The sequence below is a fragment of the Peromyscus maniculatus genome, chromosome 12 (assembly GCF_049852395.1).
Source record: "Peromyscus maniculatus bairdii isolate BWxNUB_F1_BW_parent chromosome 12, HU_Pman_BW_mat_3.1, whole genome shotgun sequence".
NCBI classification, from domain to species: Eukaryota; Metazoa; Chordata; class Mammalia; order Rodentia; family Cricetidae; genus Peromyscus; species Peromyscus maniculatus.
This window is the reverse complement of record NC_134863.1, coordinates 25,705,419-25,725,494: the sequence shown is the minus strand read 5'-3', so window position 1 is coordinate 25,725,494 and position 20,076 is coordinate 25,705,419. Positions and strand designations below refer to the sequence as shown.

General features: G+C 47.7%; 1 protein-coding gene across 36 annotated transcripts in view; it reads left to right on the top strand.

Annotated features, from left to right (window-relative positions):
• Positions 1-20,076, top strand: part of Kalrn (kalirin RhoGEF kinase) — a 605,995-nt gene that overhangs the window by 200,998 nt on the left and 384,921 nt on the right. For all 36 annotated transcript variants that reach the window (XM_015993393.3, XM_042259218.2, XM_042259217.2 and 33 more), the window contains exons 4-5: positions 4,795-4,987; positions 8,571-9,083. In XM_015993393.3, the coding sequence (XP_015848879.1) occupies positions 4,795-4,987; positions 8,571-9,083 (706 nt within the window). The remainder of the gene's footprint in view (positions 1-4,794; positions 4,988-8,570; positions 9,084-20,076) is intronic.

The window sequence follows — 20,076 nt, the reverse complement described above, 5'->3', positions numbered from 1 at the left end:
AGAGGTTTAGTCCATTGTGGTCATGGTGAGAAGCATGGCAGCGTGAAGGCAGATGTGGTGCTGGAGAAGGAGCTGAGAGACCTATCTACATCTTGATTTGCAGGCAGCAGAAGGACACTGTGTCCTACACTGGGCACAGCTTGAGCATATGAAACCTGTAGAGGAGACCAGCCCCCACACTTAATTACCCCAGGAACTCTTGAGGAATGAGGGGTAAGAGACTTAAATTAGAAATAGAGGGGAGAAAAACAGAGGGAAAACACAGGATGGACTCGGGTGGGCCTGGATCCTTATCTAGCAGCCCAGAACTTTATTCCAAAGGTCTGTTTATAACAATGCCAAGGGGTGGAGCAAAAGACCTCCCCCTTGCTAGTTATAGTCACCTGGTACCCAGGCCCATGGTCCAATCAACCTCTTATGCAGTTCTACTGGGTACAGCCACTAGGAAACCTAGTGGGCTCCGACTGAGACCTCAAAGCCCGCCCCCAGAATGACACACTTCCTCCAACAAGGTGGCCCCTACTCCAACAGGGCCACACCTACTAATAGTGCCACTCCCTCTGGGCCAAGAATTCAAATAAACACATGAATCTATGGAGCCATACCTATTCAAACGCCACAGTCATGAAAGAGACTCCTGGACCTCATCCCAGAATAACTTCCCTCAGAATGTTTGGACAGTCCCCCAAATGAGCATTTTCAAGTGAACATCCTGGGTGAAACTGAAAGGCACTAACGTGAGAGAGGCAACAGCATGAAGCAGTAGAAATGCCTTTTTGAGCTAGCACGCACTCACTGAGCGAGAACAAATCCAGTGACGTTTAATGGACAGAAGAGTAAATGGTCTAGAATTGAGCAGAAGCAGCAACTGATCCATCACCCGGTCATTCGGTATATACGTTTATGACTTCTGGGCCTGAGAGGCCTGGAGAGTCTGTGAGCAGTTCATGGCTCAGCCTGAAAGAACTGTGATTTATCACACACATTGGGAAGCTTGCTGGAGGGGGCCCCTGAGGGACTCAAGCCCCAGCTGGGAAACTGGGAGAGGGAGGAAGCCATGGACTCTTCTAGCTTTCATGGAGGGTGGGAAGTGGGAAGAAGCACCCCCCTCTCCCCTTTAGAATGGATGCAAAAGCCTGCTGCTCCCAATTCAAATTCGTTCTAGCTCTATCCTCACAGTGTACACTATAGAAATCTAACTCTGAAAGTTGGAGTTGGACCAATAAACATCGTCTAAAGGTAAACTGCGTCAGGGGAGCCTGGGCCTGTGAGTGATAACACTGTAAAACAGATTGGTGACATGGCCCCCGTGAATATACCCCATGAGAAGAGAGGAGGTTGGGAAGAGGGACCTGAGGAAGAGAGCAGGCTGGGGAGGGGTACGGACCCCAGCAGCTTCCAGAATTGGAGTGGCACTGGGGCTTCACATGCCCGTAGGCAGCTCTATCCGACCTTGCCACTTTCTTCTAAACATCTCAGGCATCATCTGAGATGACTGTGTCACCGCCCCTAGCCCCCACGGTGATGGTCCTGGACTGTGGCCTCCCAGATACCGACTACGGGGATCCTGTTCCCACTGTGTCTCTCTGCAGTACTGCAGCATGCGACACTGTAACCACGTCACGTCACGCCCTCCTGACTCGCACTCGCCTGTGTTTTGTCATCAGGCTTCTCTGCTTTTTGCTGACTTCTCTTAAACATTGACATTCCTGTCTGTTACATCTGTGACTCAGTAGATGGCTCTTTCCACCCTTGTTTTCACTGGATGATCTCACCGGCTTCTGCACACGTGGGCTCCTGGCCACTCACAGAAGGACCGTTCAGCGAAGGCAGGCGCTGTACCCATTCCCAAACCCAAATTCCCACCCCAGCATTTTTTCTTATAGTTTTGAGCCATCTAGCACATTGCCTTCAGAATTTCACAAGTGTGTGAAATACATCATTTATATTAACATTACCTAGGATATATAATAAAAAAGAATCGTCAGGCTGCATCTTTTTGAGAGAGAGAGAGAGAGAGAGATTTGGGAGCAAATGGCTTTAAAAGTGTGATGTCCAGGAGAAACTTGTAAGAGTGTGAGAGCAGAGTTGGGAAGGGGACGGACCGTAAGAGCTTGTGGTCTCAGAGAATCTAGCTGTAGCCTCGCTAGGGGCTTGCACAAGGCTCTGAGCAACCATCGCCTTTCACGGTCACTTGGTCATGAGGGATGGGGACAGGCTTGAACACACCTGTGTAAGAGGGACACTGTCCAGCCCTACTGTGGGGTAGCAACAGGGGCATCCAGCAGCCAAAGGCGGTTCTCTTGAAGGTGACAGGCTCAACCCGATGCCTGCAGCTGTCGTGGCGCTGGAGAATGGGGACAGTGCCAATAAAGGGCTCTCAAAACGGTTACCAACAGCTAAGACAGTCTGTACTATGTGTTTGGTCCCTGTGAGTACTTATGCATACATTGACAGATTTACCTTTTAGGCAGTTACTGCTGTTTATACACAGTTTACAGTGAGGGAACCCAGGCCCAGATAGGTTAAAGACGCTTGCCCCAGGGGCTACCCTAAGTAAATGGTAGAGCTTCAGCATCCTGAGTGTGGAGATGGCAGGTGTGTGCTACTCCTTCTTCGTGCTTTCACTTGCTCCATTTTGTACCTTTGTCCTGACTGCAGAATGGTGGTCACCCACATGGACCCCTGTGCCCTAGTTTCCCTCATCTCTGATGCGTTCTCGACTATTGTTGACTCCCAGCTCCTCCCCCACGCTTAGTTCCAGAATGGTAGGTCTAGAATGACATAGGGATCTGAACATAGGCTTCAACATCTGTGGACCTCGTTTTGCATTCCTGCTGAGCTTATGGCTTAGTCGTGAAACCTTATGCAGATGTTGAACTCCCAATTCATCATCTCTTCATAGAGACAACCATTATCTAGTATGTAAGGTTATTGTGGGGATGAAATCAAATAATGTATAGTAAGTGTCCGTGGTTCCTGGCACAGAATAAGCACAAGATAAAAAAATTTTTTTTCTTCCGTCTCCTCCAGCTGCGCATACATACAGAGCACCTTGGCAGATTAGACTGTTTTCACAGAAAGTATCCAACCTTGGCCCTGGGAGGATTTATTGAGTGTTGAAGAACAGGGGGTAACTCCTTTCCACTGGTGTGCAGATGTAGGGGGCTGAGTACTGAGGGACTAGCCATGTAACCGGGAGGTCTGAGAAAGCCGGCATGGGGGGGGGGGGGCACAGACACTCACACGCGTCCCATGAGTTGAGACAGTTTTCTTATCACTGGCTGACATTTAATAATGAATGCTGAAAAAGAGTTTTTGTCTCCTTCTGTGGCCTCAGCCTTGCAATGGTGGCCTTGGGACTAGCGAGTGTAAGCGAGTGTGATGGGGTGAAGGGAGCAGAACACACACAACAGGTATTTACACAAGTACTACCTGGGGGGGGGTAGGTGAAAGCCCCCAGGGAAATATTATACCGTATATGGAGAAATGGTTTTTAAATAAGTGGATGGGTAAAATAAACCAAAAATAAAAGAGAGAAGGACCCCTAGCTGAGATATCACTGGTTTTTTTACCTACATGTTTTTTTTTTTTCATTCAATTTTAAGGACCTGTAGTTGAGGTTTGGGTATTTAAGATAAGATAATTTAAATAGCAGCATCTTGGTTCCTTTGACTTGCTAATAGTTTTGCTTTTCAAGATGCTCAGTCTTATCCCAGTTGGTCTGGATTTCAAGAGCTACTGCCCCATCCCAACAACCTGAACTGTGAGACTCACCAAGTGGAGCATGAGACGGCTGGATGGTACCCCGCAAGTCAGCCTGGCTATCCTCCAGCGGTCAGCATGACTCAACAGCCCTTAATTTTAAAGTTGGCATACATTTTGAGCTACCTGTGATTCATCTTAAATACAATGCTGGCAAATATATGCTACTAATACCTTATTTAATCATTTGGCCAAACTGGCCTGGAGGCATGCATTGGAAAAGATGCTCTGACTCAGTTTGTATTTGGCGATAAAGTGTTCTTTCTGTCTCAGGTGAGTGCGGGGCATTTACCCACCAGCCCCACAGTTCCCCAGAGTTTTCTTGAGTGCGAGCAGCAGGAAATATTAGATAGAAGGATTTAGATTGTGGAGATAAACAGATAGAAAATAAAGGATAGCCTCGAGAGGGCCTGGAACCTATTCCAATGAGCCCTGACTGTCTCTGCCCCAGGGTTTTTATAGAGACGCCAAGGGGTGGAGCAAAAGACCTCCCCCCAGCCCAGCCAAGTGCAGACCATCTCAGACACCTGCACTCAGGCCCGTGGTCCTGATCATCCTCTATTCGGACCTGCTGGGTAAAGTCAGGAGGAACCCGAGAACGGGCTCCCACAGGTGAGCATAAGGAAGACTTCTTGTCTTTAAGGAGCAGTAGAGTCCCAGTCTTCAGGCTGCTTTAATCCAAATGGGGAAACATGCTTCCTCCTGGGAAACAGAAACTTCTCAAGAGAAGTCAAGTGCATCCTGAGCACCCATGTGAGAAACTTCCCAAGCACAACTGACGAGAAGAGCAGATGTAGGTGTTTGCTAAGTGCAGGTGCGGGGAGGAAGTGGAATGGAGCCCTTGTCAGATGCGGGGCGTGGAGGGAGAGTTTTGGAGGCAGTGCCCTTTCAGTTGGTTAGACAAATGATGGGAGTTGGGGGGGGTGATCCAAGTCAGGAAGAAGTGAGTCTCCGATACTTTTTTGCCCGTGTACTTTAAAAGTCTCCGCTGCCCCAAGTGACCGTGCCTGACCTCTGATCTCCCCACAGTGAGGACGTTTGCAAACGTGGCTTCACAGTCATCATCGACATGCGGGGCTCCAAGTGGGACCTCATCAAGCCCCTCCTCAAAACCCTGCAGGAAGCCTTTCCCGCCGAGATCCATGTGGCCCTCATCATCAAGCCTGATAACTTCTGGCAGAAACAGAAGACCAACTTTGGCAGCTCCAAATTCATCTTTGAGGTGAGGGAGGCAGAGCCCTTGTCTAAATCCTTTCTGCTCCTCTGTGCAGTCGGTACATTTCTTACGTTCCTTCCCTGTCTGCCCTGTAACGGCCAAGATATGAAGGGCAAAAACATGCAGATTCCTTGGCCAGCTTGACCTTACCAGTTACATTCTGGTCTGAATAAGGGGCTCAAGAAATGGTCCCGAGTGCACGTCATTATACAATTCCGTATACTGTTGATGGGATGTGCATGGCATCAGTATTTCTGACAGCAATGTTGCAATTGTAGCAAAACTTTTTTTTCAGCGGGGAGGGGTTTCTCTGTGTAGCTTTGAAGCCTGTCCTAGGACTCGCTCTGTAGACCAGGCTGGCCTCGAACTCACAGAGATCCACCTGCTTCTGCCTCCCAAGTGCTGAGATTTAAAGGCGTGTGCCACTACCGCCCAACTGTATCAAAACTTTTAAGAGTTTATATCTGTGGATCTAGTAATTCTTCTGGAAAACCATTCTTATAAAACAAAACAAAAAATTAAAATTACAAACAAAATGACAACAAAGATGTTCATTATAGTTCATTTTTGTAATGGTATATTATATATGTATATATATTATATGTATAATATATGTAATATGTTTACTATATACATACACATATATAATACATTAACATGTACATGCATTTATTGATATTTTTACTAAAAATTTTGGTGACACTGATACAGAAATCTTATAAAGCTATTTAAAATCATATTTAGAAAATATTACAAAATATTCATTTTGCCAGGCAGTGGTGGTGTACACCTTTAATCCCAACACTTGGAAGGTAGAGTCAAGTGGATCTCTGTGAGTGTGAGGCCAGCCTGGGCTACAGAGTGAGTTCCAGGAAAGGCACCAAAGCTACACAGAGAAACCCTGTCTCAAAAAAACAAAAGAAAACAAAACAAAACAAAAAGCCCAAGAGTTCATTATACATAATATTTAGAAGCCATGTCCCAAAACAGTTATGGACAGTGTGATCTTGGATGGTTTTTAAATCTCTGATCTCTGTGAGGAGGAGATTGAGAAATGGAACTGTTTGAGGTGGTTTATGTAAGGTGACTAGAAACTGGGTGGGGGAGAGCGTATTTTGTTCATGTTTTTCTATCTTTTTTCAAAGACGACATATAACTTCCATAGCCCTGAAAGCATGGTGTTTGAGTGCATGTAAGTTCTTGCGACTTCATGATGACAAGACATGAGGTTCAGTCAGAGGTTTAAAATTCTTGTTCTAGCCAAATTTGAGCTGAGAGTTTGTTTTAAAGTCGGAGTTGTCTTTAATCTTTGAGAGTTTTCCATTCTAGAGTGCTGTCCCCATGGACTAGGAGTGCGTATGTGTTGGGGTGGTGGCCCCAGTTGGCTGCAGTTTGAGTACAAACGGCCTGACCTCTTCACTGAGGAAGTTCTCAGTCTCTATTAATAGCCCAAGAAAATTGTCTTGGTGCAAAAACAGTAAAACATCATAGTCTCCTAGAACCTTACCCAAAGCTCCAAGGCCCACAGAAAACACTTCCAGTATTCTTGGCTTGTTTGCACAATGCTGGTGACAACAAGCCTGTGCATTTATAAGGGAAGAACCTCAAAAGAGTGTTTCTAAGAAACAGTTCTGGAAACATTGGCTTCTGTGTAGCTGTCCTGCCCACTCCATGATCCTCTCCACCCCAAGCTGAACAAGGTTGTCTCTGCTCCCTAAGCCAGAGAGGCACAAAGCAGATGGCTGGTGGCTTCCCCTTGGTAAAACAATTAGCAGGCTCTAGTAGTCTTACCAAAACAGCAGGTGGGAGCCCTGCCTCAGACTGAGGCATCACAGGAGATGGGAAGGGTAGCGGCTCCGTCTGCAGCAGATACTTGATGAACAGTGAATAGCTTCGGAGTGTCAACTTCCTAAAAGTGGTTCCAGCATAGCCAAGCTGGAAAAGGAATGTGCTCCAGAGTAAGGATTCTCAGAGTCAATGCGCACAACCCCCCTGGGAATCTTGAAAACACAGAATCTGTCTCTAGCGTCTGGTGGGTCTGAGAGCCATCTGACAGCCTCTCAGGTGGCACGGATGTCGGTGGTCCGAAGGGTGGATGCCATGCTTTGGAGTAGCCAAGACCTACCTCGGCAGAGTTCTGTGCCACTGGCTGCATATTAGAATCCCCAGGGGACATTTAAAGCCGCCCACTCCTGAGTTCTGGTCTAATGACATCAGGGTCTCTAGGGGCGGGCTTGTTTCCTCAAACTCCCTAAGGCAGTGGTCCTCAGCTTGGGGTCAAATGACCCTTTCACGGTGGTCGGCTAAGACCATCGGAAAACATAGATGTTTACATTACGGTTCATAACAGTGGCAAAATTATAGTTATGAAGTAGCAACGAAAATAATTTTCTGGTTGGGGTCACCACAGCATGAGGAACTATATTAAAGGGTCGCAGCCCTAGGAGGTTGAGAACCACTAAGAGGTGTAATGTAGTCGAGCCTGAGAATCTTGGCTCTAGGTCAACCCTCCTTTCAGTGAGGCTCCGTCTTGTGTCTCAGATTGGGTACGGGGAGGGTGGGGTGGGGGGATACTCAGAAGGCAACAAGGTACAGGGACAGGCTGCTCTTACAGGTTTATAATGTTAGATACTCACTGACCTTGAGATCGCCACAGTGAGAGAGGGTAGAACACCTACTCCATGCCTGGCCTCCTATGTACTTGCTACTCATGGACACATTTAATCAGATTTGGGATTAGGGATTTCAGCCTGGTTTAGCTCTACTCTATGGGGGAAGGAGACTGGGTCCCTGAAAACGTAGATAGCTTGCCCTAAATCATTACATTAGTAAGGGAAAGGAGATCCTAAATCCAGATATTCCCTTCCTAGACCCCTCACCAGAGAGAGAGGAGAAGCTCAAAGCCCTGCAGGCAGGAAAAGGTGTCTACTGATGAATAGAGAGGTTGCTTGTGGTGGTGTTTGCTAGAGACACTGCACAGACACAGCATTCTTCACTTCGACCCTCAGGTGTCTATAGGGGCCTCGCAGGGAAAATAAAAGGCCCAGTGTTACCTGTCCCCAGTTCTGTTCCATGTGCTATAGAACTGGAAGAGCCAGGGAGATGAGCTGAGATAGTCTTTGAAATCCTTGCAGCCCAAGAACTGACCATATTGCTTAAGCCGCCCATGATGGTACTCTGGCTTGAGCTTGTTATAGAAAATTGGCCCCTATCTCCACCCTGGAGGCTGGGTTAGGTTTTCCATCCACTTCTTGTTGGTGGAATCCGAAGGCCCGGCTGTGGTGAACTCAGGCTCTCGAGGCGGGAAGATGATGGAAACAGGAACAGTGGGTCAGTCTTTCCTTGGATAGGAATGTGGTCAGGTGGCGAGGTTTGCTGAAGCAAGCAGCAGTCTATTCAACCTGCTGATCCTGGCTGATTTGTAGCTCCTGACCAGTGGGCCCTGCGGACTCCCTCTCACCCTCTTGTAGGGAAGCTGTGGTTCTAATTGTATGGGCTTCTCCTTTCCTCCCTCCTACCCTTTTCTGCCCTGGCGTCTCCCCGACGAAGCTACATCACCGTGTCTCCTGTTTGTGTCTTTCCTTCCCAGACAAGCATGGTGTCTGTGGAGGGCCTCACGAAGCTGGTGGACCCCTCCCAGCTGACGGAGGAGTTTGATGGCTCCCTGGATTACAACCACGAGGAGTGGATCGAGTTGCGCCTCTCCTTGGAAGAATTCTTCAACAGTGCGGTACACCTGCTCTCGCGCCTTGAGGACCTGCAGGAGATGCTGGCCCGGAAGGAGTTCCCGGTGGATGTGGAGGGCTCTCGGAGGCTTATCGATGAGCACACACAACTCAAGAAAAAGGTGCTGAAGGCCCCTGTGGAGGAGCTGGACCGGGAAGGGCAGCGGCTGCTACAGTGTATCCGCTGCAGTGACGGCTTCTCGGGACGCAACTGCATCCCCGGGAGCGCCGACTTCCAGAGCCTTGTACCCAAGATCACCAGCCTCCTTGACAAGCTGCATTCCACCCGGCAGCACCTGCACCAGATGTGGCACGTGCGAAAGCTCAAGCTAGATCAGTGCTTCCAGCTGCGGCTCTTCGAGCAGGATGCTGAGAAGGTAGGAGGAGAACCGGCCAAGCCTGCAATGTGGGGGGCCTGCAGTATAGTGGGGCGTGGCTTTCTAGGGAAACCGTTGGGGTTCTTAATCCAAATCTCTGACTGGGGCAATTTGGTTGAAATCCTTTTTTTTAAAGAGGCCCATTGGTTTCAGATAGCTTAAATTTATTTCAATCTATCCTATTTGGCCATGGACCACTTATTATTAAAGTTTATCGTTAGATTGTTTTTAATCATAGGCTAGGCTCTAATCTTAGGGCTGTATATAGATTAACTCGTTTTAGCCATCTTCAGAGCCCTGAGAGGTAAGTGGACTACCACGGTTCCGTTTTCCAAGTGGAACTAGCTAAGGTTGGGGGTGTAATCTGGTTGCAGATTACATGCTTATATTAATGCGGTTAGACACCACCCTCTGTGCCTCTGGTGAGTCAGTGGATTGAGCGTCTAAGAGCCAAAACAGCACCACTGTCAGCAACCTTTACTGTCCTACAGTGGGCTTTCTTTTCAATGAGAATTTCAGCATGGATTCCTGTTTAAGCTGCACATCCCTTCAGTCCCCATGAGGCAGGTGGTGGTGTCTGTCTCGACACAAGCCAACTGAAGCTCTTAGTTCTTGGCAAAGCTGACCTATGGCTCCAGTCTTATTTCCAAGTTTTAGGTTTTCTGTGCTATAACACTTCTTTTTGGAGTACTTTTTCAAGCAAGATAACGTTTTCCCAGCAGTATGTTTTCAAAGCTTTTCCCTTGTCATGGAAAAGTAAGATGTGAGAAAAAAAAAAAAAAAGGCACCTGGAGTCTCTTTGCTGAGAACACAAAAGTACCTTCTCTGGATAAGTGAAGTGGAGAAAGGAGGGTTTGCTCCTAAGTGTCCTCTAAGGAGAGGGAAACAGGCTCCCTCCCTCTTACTAGTGTTCTAAGTTTGACTGTAACATAAATGCACGATGTTGTTCTCTGGAATACTGTGGCAATAGGTATTGCTTAGGAACCTGTGGATTTCACAGTATCTGACACAGAGGTGGATAAGAGCTCAGATCATGGCCTGAGGAGGTAGCTCGGTTGATAAAGTACTTGTCTCCCAAGTTCAAGAACTTGAGTTGATTTCCAGAACTCACCTAACACGTCAGGCATGGTGGCACATGCTTTTAATCACAACCCTGGGAAGCTGGAGACAGGTGAATTCCTGAATTTGAGTACCTAGCCTAATAGGCAAGCTTCAGGTCCCAGTGAGAGACCATGTCTCAAAAAAAATAAAATGGACACCTCTTTAGGAGCAACACTTGAGGGTGACCACTATGGCCTAAATATGCATGCACCCCACACACATATGAGCATGTACACAGACACACAGACACACACACACAGACACACACACACACACACACACACACACACACACAGACATACACACACACACAAAACATTGAAAATGTCTTAGGTATTTTGAAGTGGTGAAATCAAGATCTAAAACTTACTTTATAACAACAACCCTAATTTTTATATAGTAGAAAGAAAATTTTCCATAGATGGATCATTTTAATTTATAAATTCCAGACTTATGGATGGTTTTAATTTTGATGGGCGAATTTTCTAATCTTTTGTGATCACTAGAAAATCAGTCCATGTAGTTTTGAAAGAATTTGTATCCATTTCTATAGTAAAGCTTTTGGTCCTCTCTCTTGGTGAGCCATGTAAAGGAGTTTGCCTGAGCTCCTTCAGACTTCTGTGCCCAGTGGTGTGGCAGGTCTGACCCTGACTGACTTGCTTAGATCACGGAACCCCGGGACCACTCCTTGAGTGACAGCAGGCCAGGCCAGGAACCAGCTCCTGGTAAAGCCAGAAGCCGATGCTTAGTTCAGATCTGAAACACTTCCTTTTTCACTTGAGATCGCCCTGTGCTCTGGGGCAGAGATTCCATTCTGAAGCCTGTCCTGGAGAGTTAAGTCAGTGAGCCAGAGACAGGAGGGGACAGGGTGGGTCTCACATTTGCCTAGGTATGTTTCAGGTGTTAGAACCCTTCCGGATATCCCTGTAGCTCAAAGCTATGAAGATCCTGCACAGAACACCAGTAATGTCTGCTTCAAAAACAAAACAACATGTCTTGGCTTCTGAAGTTCTCAGTCAGGGGAGGCTGCGCTTCTAGAATCAGCTGCATTCCACTCAACTAGTCAATGGCCGTCCTTCATACAGCAGCCTCCCAATTCATACTCCCAAGAATTGCATATATGTTACTATTCCTGGGTACGTAGAGACTCAGAGGGGCTTGCCCAAGATCATACTGCTGGCTAACCAGGGTCAGTATTTTAGCTGGCCTTCACAGCTTCCCCAAACTCTTCTCCAGGAACCCTTTTCCTGTTCCCAGGACTCACCTCATGTTAACACTGAATAGCACCTGCTAGTCCCTAGGTCACTTGGCTAATGCATTGATATTCTGAACAAAGTCTCCAATTCCACTTTCGTGTGTGTGTGTGTGTGTGTGTGTGTGTGTGTGTGTGTGACAGAGACAGAGACAGAGAGACTGAGAGACAGATATTCTAAATAAAGCCTCCAGCTCCAGTTTGTGTGTTTGAGTGTGTGAGCATGCGTGTGTGTGTGTGTGTGTGTGCGCGCGCGCGTGCGCACGCGCACATCAGCATGTATGTTGTATACAGCTATGTGCAGGTACACTTGCCTGTGTGTGGCCGTGCACACCTGTGCATACACACAAAGGCCAGAGGAAGACATCTTGCTCTGCTGTCTTCCCTTTTCCTTTGAGGCAGGTTCTGTAACTGACCCTGGAGTTAGACTGGTGGCCCTAAGTTCCAAGGATCCTCCCGCCCACGGCTCCTTGTAGCTCTCAGGTTACAGGCGTGTGTGTGTGTGTGTGTGTGGCCGCATCTGGCTTTTCCCACAGCTATGGAACCTGAACTGGGGTCCTCATTCTTGTCCAACAAGTGCTCTTATCCACTGAATCGTCTCTTTAGTTCCCCAAATCGCACCTTCTAATGCTTCCTCTTTAGCTCTTACCTCCTCTGAGCCATGGACCGCTTGTCTGGTGAGACATACAGACTTCTCACAATAATGTTTGTAAGTGCAGAAAAAACCTACATAGGCTTGTACAACAAATAAAATGCAGTATCATCTTTTGAAAAATAGGTACTTCTTCATTAACATGACAAATATAAGAGCAACTAATAGCTACTATGATTTGGAAACAGGGATAAACATGAACAACATCTCAGGACCGCAACCCTGATGTGATATGGAAATGTTTATGTTGCTGCTGGTATTAAAAACACTGCTTTAGCTGGGTGCTGGTAGTGCATGACTTTAATCACAGCACTCGGGAGGCAGAGGTAGGTAGATTTCTGTGAGTTCGAGGCCAGCCTGGTCTACAGAGTAAGTTCCAGGACAGCTAGAGCTACACAGAGAAACACTGTCTCAAAACAAAAACAAAAACATAAAACAATCAAACAAAAAAACCACACTGCTTTAGTTAACTCTGGGATAGTTTGTTGTCTGTGTTCATAATGGAAAGGAATGCTTCATTTCAGCTACATATTAGTGAAAATAATGGTGCCCCCTCATCTAAGTATAGTATTGCTGAATTTAAGTCCATGAACTCAGTTTAGAACCTGTCTTCTGTGGTGTACTTATACCTTGAAAGAGAAAAAGTGAGGTGGAAAGGTGGATCGATCGAACATCTAGTGCTGTTCTTTCAAAAGATTCAGGTTCGATTCCCAGCACCCACATGGGAACTCACAGCTGTCTGTAACTCCAGTTCCAGAGGATCCAACACCCTCTTTTGACCCCTGTGGACACTGCACACACATATTGCACACATATACAGATGCAGGCAAAACAGTCACACACATAAATCACTTGAAAAAGAAAAACAAGTATGTTGGTGCATGTGTATGAATGCACATTTGTGTATGTATGCAGGGGTATGCAGGGAAAGACAGAATTAAATGACTAAAATTAAATGATTACGAACAAAACAGAGATAAGGAGCGGGGTGGTGGGAATACTTTGACATTGAGTCAGTGGTGAGATTGCCGCTCCAGGCTTGACCCAGCTGCCACAGAAAATGTCCTGGGTGTGGAGGCTGGGGAGAAAAACAGTCCTTTAAAGTTGTGTCCAGATTAATTTAGAAGGTCCGTGCAGAGCTAAGTGCCCCAGCCTTTGACTTATTTGGTGCTTTTGGACAGGGGGCAGGAGGGCAATGGTGGGGAGTAATGGCTGTGTGCACCGCCACGTCTAAACAAGGGCTGGAGGACATAGTTCCTGTATGAGCCACATCTCAGCCTCCTTGCGGGCGGGTGGGGGTGGGCAGCGAAGCTCCTCCAGATCTGGGAAGCTTTTGGCAGTCAGTTCAGTTCAGTGACCACTCGGCTCCTATTTTTATAACAGGAGTGGGCCCAGAGTCTCTCCTCTGGCCCTGTGAGCTGACCACTTGCCCTCCAGGCATGAATAATTGACTGATGGCTCCCTACTTTACCCACTGTCCTTGGAGAATGATGCTGACTCCTACCACCTTTCTTGACCCCTGTGGTAGCCCCTGTCTTGGAGATGGTAGGGATAGAGCCATGATCTCTCCCAGTAGGGAGGGGGGGTTCTATCCTCATAGAGCAAGCTCCCCATTTATATGATTATGAGTGTAGACAAGCTGTCCTGGGTACAAATAAGCTTGGATAAATATGTATAGGCTGGAATTTCTAACTCAGAGAAGCTCACTATCTAATAAAAAAAAAAAAGATACATCAACACCTGTTTCTTTATGTGTCAAAACAGACTTGGGGTTTAGTTGATACATTACAAAGCACATGCTTAAGGTATACAATCTGATGGGACCGAGATATGAGGAGACACCTTGAAGCCATCCCTGTGATCAAGGTCATGTGCATTTTTGCCCTCTGAGTGCTCCCCTTCTCTCTTTACTCTTAATTAATGTCTGCTGTGGCCTGAACTGCCCTAGGCATAGCTGCTGTGTCTGGGAGTTCCCAGGGAAGAGGGAACATCCGAACTCAGGAGTGATGGAGAGGCCTTAATAAGAAAGCTGGGAGTGTTGAGTAATTCAGACATGATTTAACTATCCCACAATATTGGAAGATGAACCACGTCTGCCTCGGCCCGGTGCCCTCTGGCCTGTAACTAATGGACCCATGTAGTACTGCATTCACAGAACACAGGCCCAGTGGCTGGCACAGATTAGCCTGGGACAGATAATTGTTCTCCATACAGCTTTGTTTCTAGCCATATCTGCCCCTGGCTATAGAGGAAAATGTACACCATATAACTGTTACCAAAGAGAAGGGGTAGACCTCTTCTGGAGGTGGGCTGTGTGGAACCAAAGGTCAGTAACCAGACTCAATGCCTCTGGAGGAGGAAAGGGTGAGCACTTTCCAGTGGAGGGTCTTCCAGAGGCACTGTGTCCTAGGAGCCGTGGGTAACATTTAACAGGTTAGATCTGAAAGGAATCTTAAATCAAAAAGCCTACCTCCTACACACAGTGGGACGCCTCAGTCTTGTGTAATGATGGCCACTGTCCTCACGATGCCCACTTAGAAGTTGATGACTCCAAGAAGCATCAGAAAAAAACCTGACATCATTTCACTACCTGCCTTCCGATCTGAGGGAGGTCCTCCTCCTTCCCATCTTTACAGGAAGGGAACTTGTTCAGGTGAGTCCCTGATAAAATGATTAAATGATTGGGAGACCATAGCTACTCGTTCCTGAATAAAGATGGCTGTCCTGATGCCTTTCCAGTCAGCCTGGTTTCTCTGCCCACCCACCACTATTCTAAGAAAGTGGATGTTTGTATTTCTTTAGGATAATTTGCAAACAGCAAAAGTGACCTAATGGGGCTTCATAGTATTGGAACCAGAAGATTACTGCTTTGCCTAGCATGTTCTAGCATGGTCCACTTGTTTCCTATATAAACATGCACTTTGGAAGTGTCCAAAATAAGACAAGACCTCCATCCCTCCCATAGCCCTGATTGTCATATACTTGATTATACATTTACTTATTTATTATGATGAAATTCCATTCACATTTATGGTGCTGTGTCAGTACAGAAATGGAGGTGTGGTGATTGACACTTAGGATCTGTCCTGTCCTGGGGTGCCAGTGGCCAATTGTGACACTTTATGCATATCTTTAACCTCCTAACGTGCAATTATAAATGCAGAATTAGGACTGATTTAGTGCTATTTGCCTTATTCCGTCCATGTTGCAGTATTACCATGCTCAATATACTCCCTTAACAGAAACATCTTTTAAGGAGTGATAAAGTGATGTGGTCATGGTCACAGTTGTGTAGCCATGTCAGTGGAGGTGGCTGAGATAAATGCTTTTTTTTTTATTTGATTGTTTATTTGTTTGAGACAGGGTTTCTTTGTGTAACAGCCCTGGCTGTCCTGGAACTAACTCTATAGACCAGGCTGGCCTCGAACTCCCAGAGATTCGCCTACCGCTGCCGAGATAAACAGTTTTAAGGAGACCCATCAAAATCTCTACGGTAGTTTGCTAAAGTCCCACACTCCAATTCCTGACCCATTTTCCCTGAGATTGGCCACCCTGGATAATATGGAAGCCCCTTTATAGTGTAACAGTTCTAAAATACCCTTGCTGTCTTGTTCTCCGTGCGCCCCTTCTGTCCGCAGGAGGTGCTCTGACGGGATTCTCGCTTTGGGGATTGTGGGACGGAACAAACTTTTCTCAGTAGACAATCTCCTAAGCATCTTTCTGCTTTAGCAAGCCAAGCTGCTGCCCAGGGGTTTTAATGGATATAATGGGGATGCATGTGGAGATGCCTGGCCACTGAGCACCTCCCGCTTCCCTATGCTGGCTTCCTTTCTTCTCTCGGCATGACTGACGTCCTAGTTCAGTCTTCAGCCACTGCTGCCTGCTGGGACTGTGCCTGTGTCTTGGATGCTCTCTTACTGTCCTCGTTTGTGTTTCTAGGGCTGTGATGAAACACTTTCCGAAAGAACTTGGGGGCTTCAGGGTTGGTTTCATCTTATGCTACTGAGACAGAGTCCGTCACTGAGGGAAGTCAGGGCACGAGCTCAAGGCAGGGACCTGGAGGCAAGAACCGAAGCAGAAGCCATAGAGGAGTGCTGCTTCCTGGCTTGCCTAGCTGCCTGCCTAGGACAACTCAGGACCACCACCCGAAGTGGGCTGCCCCCACCCCATCAATACCCAGTCAAGAAAACGCTCCACAGACGTGTCCACAGGCCAGCTGGATGAAGGCACTTTCTCAATTGAGAGTCTGCGTGTGTCTAGGATCGTGTCAGGTTGACGGAAACTAACCAGCGCACTGATGTGTGGGGCTTGCTTCAAATGATTTTCAATAACTTCCAATGAAACAAAATTAAGAGTTGATGTTTGAGAGAAGTTAGGAATTAGGACAGACTTGCGGGGTTCTTATAAGTAAGCAGGTTGTGCGGTAGTCTGGGGTAAGGAAAGGAGGTCGAACTGAGGTCATACCTGCTGGGTTGGATGGGAAGGGGGGGCCTCCACAGGAAAGGGTCTCTGAAAACACTACCTATCCTTGAAGTAGTCCCCCTTCAAGGACTTCAAGGACCCTTGAAGTAGTAGAGGAAAGTGGTTAGTCCCAGTGTCCCGGGGGAGCCCGTCAATCCTCTTAGCACCGTTTATGTCTGATCCGCTATACTCTGCTTTGTATCACAGCTAGGAGTTTGTGTATCTTGATTTTTATCTTATGATTTTATTTTGTGTATGGCTATTTTCTATTTTGCCTGCCTGTACGTCTGTGTGCCATATGTGTCTCTCTAACTCATAGAGTACAAAAGAAAGTATTGGATCACCTGGAGCTGGAGCTGTGCTAGATTGGATCCTCTGAAAGAGCATCCAATGCTCTTAACCACTGAGCCATCTCTCCAGCCCCATGTCTTATTCCATTGTAAACAAGGGGGAGGGGTCAGAAATACGTTCCTACAATCTATCCAGGATATACATGCATGCATTTTATATCCTTAGAAGTCTTTAGAAATAAAGCAATACCGCTTTCATGTTAATCACTCTGAGAAAAGATGTATGGGGCACCAGTGGGTGAAGGACCTCACAGTAGGCAGCAGGCCACTGGGGAAGGGCTGGGTGCATTTGTGGTTTTGCGAATTGTTTGCCCTGTTAGCCACACTAGCATTTCAAGACATCCCAGGATGCCCCGTAGCTGGGCAGAGTCTTTATTGCTGTTTCCTGCTTTTTCCCTCCAACATAAAAGCGGTCCTGATCACTCTCTAGAACCCAAAGTGGCTTGGCATGGCCAGAATCAGTATGGTTGGTCGTAGAGAAACCCCACTCCCTCTCCTTCTGTCCTGCACATGGGCCCATTGTCTCTCCTCGTCCCCTGACCTCCAGCCCCGTGTCCTGGAAGTCAGCAGTAAGCCTGACTTCATGGTCATTTGTCAAAGTGAAGTGCTTTTGTAGTAATCACAATACCAATGCGTGACATGTGTTTGACCGTCACTTCTGAAAGTGTTCTCACACCCACGAGCTCAGAGGCTTTCTGGTTCAGCCCTTCCTTTTACATAGAAAATTTGGACCAGAGCAGAGACCCACCCAAAGTCACGCAGTCAGTGGTTCATCATTGGGCTACCATTTGCTTCATGTGGTAGAGCAAGCAGGCGTAAGTCTCAGCCCTGCTCTGTAGAAAAGCCAAGAGTTGGTGATAAGGAGAGTTTTGCCTGGGACAGAGAGAGGTAGGCAGTGCCAGAAAAGAGCATTTTTCTCTGAAGCCAGTGCTGCCCCTACCCACATACATGATGCATGCACGCGCGCGCACACGCGCGCGCACACACACACACACACACACACACACACACACACACACACACACACCATGAGGGGGAGAGAGGGAGAGAGGAATGCATGTACGTACTGGCAAACACTCATATCTCCATACCCATACACAGCTGTCTTTTAGAGACTTCTTGCCATACCTGAGAGACAGCAACGTGTGCCTGCACCCTACAGGGAGACTCAAGGCCTGGGGACACGGGCTACCTTCCATATGCTCTTTACCGCTTCTGTGCTAAAGGACCCAGCACTGGCCGGGCTGCCGGAAGGCTGTGCCAAGTCTCCGTGTGATTTATTTGTCTCTGCCTATTTTGTCGGGAGACTTCGAAAAGAGCTGCAACCTTCCGTGAGGCCAAGAGGGCAAGGTCTTTACTGGGCACTTTGTCATTTCCTGCTTTCTTTGGAGAAAGGTTCTGGTGCCCACTTGTTCCTGGCCTCCCCCTCGTCCTCCCTAGAACTAAACCGTCCAGCCTCTTCACCTCTTGTTGACTGCTCTCAGGGCAAGGAAGTGTGTCTGTACCCCGCCCCCGTTGACACAGAACACAGTGTTCTGAATTATTTCCAGCCTGCCGGCCCTGGGAATTTGTACTTACTTTTTCTCATTTCCTCCTCTTGCACATTAGAAACATTAGATCCCGAAAATAATCCAAGTCATCGTGTTCTGCAGGCTGTATGTGGAAGTGCTTCCCCAACGCTGTTTTTCTCCACTCACTTCCTTTTTCCTTCTCCTTTCTTCCTGCTCTCGTATTTCAGCTCTAATTTGTATCCTGGATGGAGCATTCTTCTTGGGAGTGTGGGTGAGCAGCATGGAGGGAGGGTTGCGAGCAATGTTTAGGGTCTGAGGGTCTTTGGCTCTCCACTAGGATCCTGTCACAGGCTGGAGGGCATAAATGCCTTCTGTGCTGTGTGTCAAATCTACCTGTGCAGCCTCTGCTTGTGAATGGACCCCAGGAAAGGAAATCTGATCCAAGAGAGGGTGTATGTCGGGAGGGGGCACAGAACAGCACCTAAGAAACATTTGTTGGCTAGCTAATTTATAGTCACCCAATGCCTGCTACATTCCATGCACCCTACTGTGCTCTGAGGAGCAGATTCCTCTTTCCCCAGGATTGGATGGGAACATTGATGCAGTTCTTCAGACCTTATAAGAAAGGGGTGGTTTCCATACAGTAACCACTCCAGTGGGGAGTACTTGAGTGCATTAAGTTACCAAGGTACTTGTTCTTACTGGGGCAGGTAGGATTAGGAGGTCAGTGGGTCAGAGAGAGAGGGGGAGGGGAGAGGGGGGGAGAGAGAGAGAGAGAGAGAGAGAGAGAGAGAGAGAGAGAGGGAGGGAGGGAGGGAGAGAGGGAGAGGGAGAGAGGGAGGGAGGGAGAGAGGGAGGGAGGGAGGGAGAGGGGGAGAGGGGGAGAGGGGGAGAGGGGGAGAGGGGGAGAGAGGGGGAGAGAGAGAGCGCGCGCAGGTGGTAGACTGAGTGGAAAAGAAAGTATGTTAGCTCTACTCCAGTCTTAGAAGTAGAGGAATAGCTAGGGTACTCTCCTCCCTTCTTTTTTTGAAGACAGAATCTTGTGTAGCTCAGGCTGGCCTCAGACTCAGAATCTTCCAGCCTGTGCCTCTTGAGTGTTAGATTACAGGCATGCACTGTCAGTGTGGAGTTGGATCACCCCCCCCCCCTTTTTTTTTCTTTTTCCTTTTCTCTGCCTCTCGAGTGCTGGGATTAAAGACATGCACCACCTCTGCCTGGCTTTGGGTCCCCTTTTTAAGAGCTGAGAACTGTCTGGTATAATTTATAAACTAAAATGAAGTGTCTGTTTTGGGTGGGGAGGTTTCTTTCCAGGAATTTCACTTTGAACCATCCACTTTCCTTCTGTTTTTCTTCTACCACAACTCTCACCCCCTACTTCCTTCTTTCCCATTTCCTGTCCCCGCAGGTGCACGTCCTTAGCACAGGCCTCCCCACCCTGTTTATAAACGTTTCTCTGATGATCGTGACCCTTCTTCCCTCTGCAGCCCCGCTTCCTTCCGTCCAGCGCAGAGAAGGGTCTGCATGTGTGACTCGGGCCTCCAGCAGAAGGTGGAGAGCACAGGTCACAGAAGCCAGCCGAGGCTCCTAGAGACAACACGAAGTTTGGAATTGGGGAAGCCTTCTGAAGCTTCTGTCCGGTAGTCCCAGCCCTGTCCCCGCTGTGCCC